General features: G+C 42.0%; 1 protein-coding gene and 1 long non-coding RNA gene across 4 annotated transcripts in view; one reads left to right on the top strand and one right to left on the bottom strand.

The window, feature by feature from the left end:
* LOC116693374 (1-phosphatidylinositol 4,5-bisphosphate phosphodiesterase gamma-2) overlaps positions 1-6,258 on the top strand; it is a 29,180-nt gene that overhangs the window by 8,827 nt on the left and 14,095 nt on the right. For all 3 annotated transcript variants that reach the window (XR_004332914.1, XM_032522299.1, XM_032522300.1), the window contains exons 5-16: positions 95-142; positions 403-487; positions 781-861; positions 965-1,008; positions 1,107-1,179; positions 2,093-2,194; positions 2,929-3,047; positions 3,252-3,337; positions 3,478-3,595; positions 3,845-4,013; positions 4,130-4,225; positions 5,069-5,155. Coding sequence is in view for 2 of the 3 variants with exons in the window: in XM_032522299.1 (XP_032378190.1) it covers positions 95-142; positions 403-487; positions 781-861; positions 965-1,008; positions 1,107-1,179; positions 2,093-2,194; positions 2,929-3,047; positions 3,252-3,337; positions 3,478-3,595; positions 3,845-4,013; positions 4,130-4,225; positions 5,069-5,155 (1,108 nt within the window). In the remaining variant the exon portion in view is untranslated. The remainder of the gene's footprint in view (positions 1-94; positions 143-402; positions 488-780; positions 862-964; positions 1,009-1,106; positions 1,180-2,092; positions 2,195-2,928; positions 3,048-3,251; positions 3,338-3,477; positions 3,596-3,844; positions 4,014-4,129; positions 4,226-5,068; positions 5,156-6,258) is intronic.
* LOC116693505 (uncharacterized) overlaps positions 2,160-6,258 on the bottom strand; it is a 20,811-nt gene continuing 16,712 nt past the window's right edge. Inside the window, exon 3 of the long non-coding RNA XR_004332941.1 lies at positions 2,160-2,243. This is a non-coding gene — a long non-coding RNA (uncharacterized LOC116693505). The remainder of the gene's footprint in view (positions 2,244-6,258) is intronic.

The raw sequence follows: 6,258 nt of genomic DNA, 5'->3' as shown, positions 1-6,258 counted from the left end.
ACACACACACACACACACACACACACACACACACACACACACAGAGTCATTAGTGAAGACCATCACTGATCTCTTTGTGTTCCTCTCCCTCCAGTTGGCTGAGGAAGCAGATGTATTCTGTCAATCAGACCAAAACAAACAGGTACTGTATATGTGTCTAATGTAGTCACTCAATCATACTAGCTTTGTAGGTAAATGATAAAATCTAAATCATTTTACTATGTGAATGATCATAGGTCAAAACCTTTTTTTTCAACATGTGAGAAACCTGTAGAAACTGCATGACTGCTCATCATCCCAGCTTTATTCTTACACGTTACATACAAAAAGGCATATTGAATGAGTTAAAGATGGCAGCTGCACAGGTGTTCTGTTGTAGATGTTTCTTTGTGTCCTTCCCAGCATCTCCATGAAGGAGCTGAAGTCTCTGCTAGCTTTGCTCAACTACAAGGCCCCCAGCTCTCGTATTCTCAAAGACAAATTCCAGGTACTCTTGTCTTCATGTCATATCCTCATCATTGTTGTGTGTAATTTATTCTAATTGATGAATTCAACTTTTTAGAACATCTCAGGCCTCCATGATTAAACCTCCGTAGACAGAGTCCCGACCCAAAGCCAAAGGCCCCTGACCAAGCCTCGTTTTGGTTGTGCTGGGAGTGAGAATGTGTTGATTAGACATGAGCTGGTTTAGGAATAAATATTTCAACTCTCTGTAGGTGCTCTACTCGACTACTGTACTGCTCTAGTCTCAATCAGTGTTTTTTACTTCTGCTTTCACAGGAAGTGGGAGCAAAGAAAGACCGCCTGGACTTTGAGCAGTTTCATAAATTGTACAACATTATAATGTTTGAACAGAATGAGGTGAGTCTGAATTGGTCACATTAACGTAACTATATACCATATATATAATTGCACCAGTGTCCCCCCCCCCAGCATTTACATTCATATTTTATTTTAAACTCAGATCCTTGCTGAGTTCAAAAAGGAATCATGTGCTTTCATTCTGGGGTGAGCTCCTGTTTTTTTACACTTGATCTGAACAAACCCAGATGTACATGAAAGAAGTTAGTTTCTAGTGAGTCAGCATGCTTCTTCTCCATTAACAGTAACACAGATAAGCCAGATGCCTCAGCAGTTCTGCTCCATGACTTCCAACGATTCCTCATCTACCAGCAAAAGGTAAAATAAGTCATTGATTAGTACACCAGACAAAGGGGGTGTTGTGTTGGAACTTTGCATGTCTGACTCATTTTCTATCTGCTTCTTTGTGCTTGTGTCAATCCACTATTCTCTCATTCCCTTTCCCAGGAATTTGTACAAAACCAAATAACCTGTAGTTAATTATTATTTTATTAGCAACATTAGTCAATAGTTTCTCCGCTGCCGACCACAGAGATCTCGCCTAATACTGGACCAAAGTCAAAGATTGTTGTTTCCATCAGTCACTTAGACACAGAACATGGAAACATAGGTTGGAAAAAACAGTATTTACCCTTTAATATGTGGAAGTTCTTTATTGGCCGAGTAGTTGTACACACTGACTGCCAGAGTAGACATAACAGCTAGGAACAAGGACAGCAAAGCTGGACAAATAAAGGGAAAGAACAGCCAGGACTATTATGTACACAGATATGGGAAAAATAGGTGTATATACAAATATAAGTGTTATATGAAAATATTTGAAAAGCACTAATGGCTGAATGATTGAAAGAAACCTTAAGATATCAACCAAGGCACCAATAAAACCAAACTGATGCTAGTACAAGATTTTCCATTTATAAATATTGATTATTTATTAGTCCCACAGATTCATTTTAACATTCGCTTAAACATACAGTACAAAATGTTTCTCATTCATGTCCAAACTTTTTACTGATACTGTATCCCTCTCAAGGCGCCTGGGTTGCTCACCAGGCAAAGCGCGCGCCCATACAGAGGCTCGATCCTCGACGCAGCGGCCTCGGGTTCGGCTCCGACCTGCAGCCCTTTGTCTCTCTCCTGTCGTGTCTAAAGCTGTCCTGTCAGAAACACAGGCCTAAAAATATTATATAAATATATTCCTCTCGTTTTTCTGTGTCCCTTCATCCCTCAGGAATCGTGGGCCAGTGACCTGAACCAAGTCAGAGAACTGATGACCACCTTCATCGATGACACCATGAGGAAAACCAACGACCCGGAGTTCACCGTCAGCGAGGTACTCTCCTCTGGGCCTGCGAGTATCGGGTGTAACAGAGATAGACAGCCTGGGACAGAGGACACCGGAGGGACACACCAAAAAATGCAGTGGAAAAGTTGAGACCAACTCAACTTTTTGAAAAACTCAACCCAGCGTCACGCTGTGGGGCCCAATGTGACGGCGATCACACCTGTCAGTCGGTTTTGAGGCGGTGTAAGAGTCCCGTACAGGAAACAGGAAACAGGAAACATCACTGCCTCTCTCTCTGCCACAAGAACGTTTTAAAACATGAAACAGTAGCACTGAACTGCCAAGGAGTTTGTGTAACAGCTGACTGAGAGCCCAGTCGATCTGAATGGCTCGTCTCTTTTCTTTCTCTTTCTCCGTAAAATGAAACTGCCTCTAAGAGCCGTCGGGAACATTGAGATGTATATGAAGACCTGACGGAAAACAGTAGATATAAAGTGTATTCGTGCTACATTGGGGGGATGAAGAAGACAATACGTCACACATATGGGTGGTTTCAGTGACCCCCCCACACCAATCACCAGATTGCTTATTTTGGTCTGAATGGGCCCTAATAAGAGGGCAGGCTGAATGGTTATTTGTAGGAATGCATTTCAATGACTTAGACAAGAAATATGATAAGGATTCTGACTGTTTGCCTTGAAAACAATCTGCTAAAAGCTTTGTTGTTGTTGTTATATTTATAGTTTTATCATTACTAAAATGAATTCTCTCTCCTCCTTTAGTTCCTCAGTTTCCTCTTTTCCAAGGAGAACTCTGTGTGGGATGAGAAGTTCTCCGGGATCAGACACCAGGACATGAACAACCCTCTGTCTCACTACTGGATCAGCTCCTCACACAACACGTCAGTATGACTCCACCCCAAAACCCAAACCAACATATCATATACTTATGCTGGTTTAGAATCATTAATAACCTTTTATATCATGGTAATAATTCCCCAGTTCACCAAATAGGCAGACAGGATCAAAACCATTAAATGGAAGGTTTTCATTTTGTGAACCATATTTATTCTGGCATGTCTCCCCTTTTGTTTTTCCTTCAACAGCTACCTGACAGGTGATCAGATTCGTAGTGAGTCCTCCACAGAGGCTTATGTGCGATGTCTGCGCCTGGGATGCCGCTGTGTTGAATGTCAGTGTAAAGCAGGCCCAGTATGGGTCTCATTGGGGGCCATTTTACCCAGTATGAATCAGAAATGAATATTAACTAACACTTTTTTTTATATCTAACACCTGTTTTTGTGTGCGTTGGGTGGTACTGAATCTGTGCAGTGGACTGCTGGGATGGGCCCGGGGAGCCAATCATCTACCACGGCTGGACCAGGACCACCAAGATCAAGTTTGAGGATGTGGTCAAAGCCATAAACGATCATGCTTTTGTAACGTCAGAGTAAGAATCGCAAAACTAATCTGTCACACACACACACACACACACACGCACGCACACACACAAACACACACACTCACACACACGCACACACACACACGCACACACACAATTTTTGAACAAAAAACATCCCCTTCATGTGGCAATATATTCAACTTTATTGGCAGATGTTTACATTAGTAAGCCATTTCAAATCTACCTATTAACATAGTCTCAAACACGTGGCCTTGATAACTATGCCCCCCCCCCCAGGTTCCCAGTGATCCTGTCCATAGAGGAGCATTGCTCCATAGATCAGCAGCGTCAGATGGCTCGGATCTTCAGAGACGTGTTTGGAGACAAACTGCTGATTGAGCCTGTGGAGCAGATGGCTGAGCAGCTTCCTTCACCTACACAGTTAAAGGGCAAGATCATACTCAAGGTACTGTGTGTGTGTGTGTGTGTGCGTGTGTGTGTGCATGTGCGTGTGTGTGTGTCTAACCATACTGATGTAATTAATAAGTTAATGACAAAAGGTTTTGTTTTGTCCTTGTGCAGCACAAGAAGCTCAGTGTGGAGGGAGGAGGATTCAGTAAAGACTTCAGGAAGGGCCAGAAACAGGGAGATCTGGAGATCTGGGACCCTGTGGACCAGGTACTGTCTGATGGGATCTTAAACTCGCATTTCCTAACATAAGGATGATCTGTTTTACATAGGATTGGGTTCCAACTTGGAATTGTTTAAAAAAATTACAATTCCAGTGGAAACATATTTTTATTGGAATCGTTGATTATGACCATCTTTGATCATTTGTTCCAAATTTTACACACACAAGTTTTGGTTTCCGTAGCATCCGCTGTGCTTCCAGGCCCTTCTTGTGTTGCAGCCATGCAGCACAAGAAGGTTGGCTTTATGTTACGTTGAAAAAGCCTGTTAAACTGTAAGTCTCCATTGAATCAAGATAACATTTGCCTCTTATCTGTGACATAAGCATGCGACCCGGTTCAACTCCGTCCTTCAAAGAACCGGTTTAGAAAGGAAGAATCTGAATAATTCAAATCAAACCAATGCCCAACCCTATCTTTACATCACACATGGGGCCTGTATCACCAGATAAGGTAAAGGGCTTTGTATTGGGGCTGAGGTCCAGGGACACTGGCGTGTTCCAGCTGAACTGGGAAGCTTCAACACTACTGAAAGCTGTGTGAACTCACAGTTTATTAGCACTCCTTTATGTCTCATTAACTCAGTTGTACACACATATACAGTACTGTCCATCTTCTATCTGTGGACATGTTGCTACAGCGTTTGTATGAGCCAAATATCCCATAATGCCTTGTTATCAACTGGTATTGCTAACTTGGGGTAACCTTGCTAAAAATCAAAATTAGCATAACAGGGGCTCTTTAATAGGTGTGTATACAGTCTGTTTGAGGGGGTGTGTGAGAAGACAGCTCTCTCGGTCTTCAAATGAACATTTTCATTTCTCTTTCTCAGCGGTGGAACACGCACTTCTGTGTGATCTCGGATGACAAGCTGTACTACGCAGAGGAGCACGAGGAGGAGAATGAAGATCCAAGGAAGGTGAAAAATAGGGATGGACCCATACTGGTTTTTCAAGGATTATCAGTAGTTAATAAAACCGATTTGGAACAGATATGTTTACATTTCCAGTGAAAATGAAAACTAAATCAGAATTAAGATGTTGAATGTTACAAACTCCAACACTAAACTTTTGTAAAATGCTTTAAGCAAATATTTAATAAATGAGAAACGTTCAACATAACAACCAGTAACAGAGAGTCAGGTAGTGTTGGGGGGGGCGGGGGCATTAAGTCAGACTCAGTGGGGAGTCAAACTGAAGCAGAGGGACAGACACAGGGCTGTAGTGGAGCCAAAGTAGAACACTTTACCAGTCCAGGAGAGAGGTCCTGACTTTTATTGGAGTCAACAGCAACAGCAAAGAGAAGCTGCACTGGCCACAACCCACATACTCAGCTCTGCTGCTCATCCCACAAACGCACGTGGCACCATTTAAAAGGGAAATAATCATCAGGCTTTCCAATGGTATAAGATTTCAAGACTCATTGTTACAACAAAGAGAAAAATTACCAAACACAAATGTCCTGACTTTTTATGCATAGTTCTTTGACTGTATTACTGCATGTCCATATCTTGACGTTTGACTTTTGTTGCATTTTGACATAAAGCCCTACAAAAGTCAGCAAAAACGTTCCTTATCCATTATAGAGTTTAGTAAATCAAGCAAATCAAAGATTAATTTTTAAAAGCCGACTACCTAACACCTGATTTGTAGCAAACTCTTTCACACCCTGAATATGACAACTCCTGCTTCTTAAGGGGAATTTCTGAGTCTCAAAGTTGGCAAATCTGCCAAATTCTGCTGTAAGTGTTGCATATTTGCACTTTGAAAAACGGTTTCCTGTCTTTTTGGGCTTGGCGCAGAACTATATTCAGTTCATTGTGAACCTAATCCGATAAACAGGCCGGGTTAAAACCTGGGAGGGGCTGGGTTTGGCCCGCGAACCACAAGTTTGACACATGTGCTTTAAAGAAACAGAATGGTCAGGTCACTGAGTGTAGTAATAAAGTACAAAGAAAGAAAAGAAAAAACAGCAACAACTCAATATTGCTAGTTGAATTGTGTGTGTGTGTGTGTGTGTGTG

The sequence above is a fragment of the Etheostoma spectabile genome, chromosome 8 (assembly GCF_008692095.1).
Source record: "Etheostoma spectabile isolate EspeVRDwgs_2016 chromosome 8, UIUC_Espe_1.0, whole genome shotgun sequence".
In the NCBI taxonomy this organism is placed as follows: Eukaryota; Metazoa; Chordata; class Actinopteri; order Perciformes; family Percidae; genus Etheostoma; species Etheostoma spectabile.
This window is presented reverse-complemented; position numbering and strand designations above follow the sequence as displayed.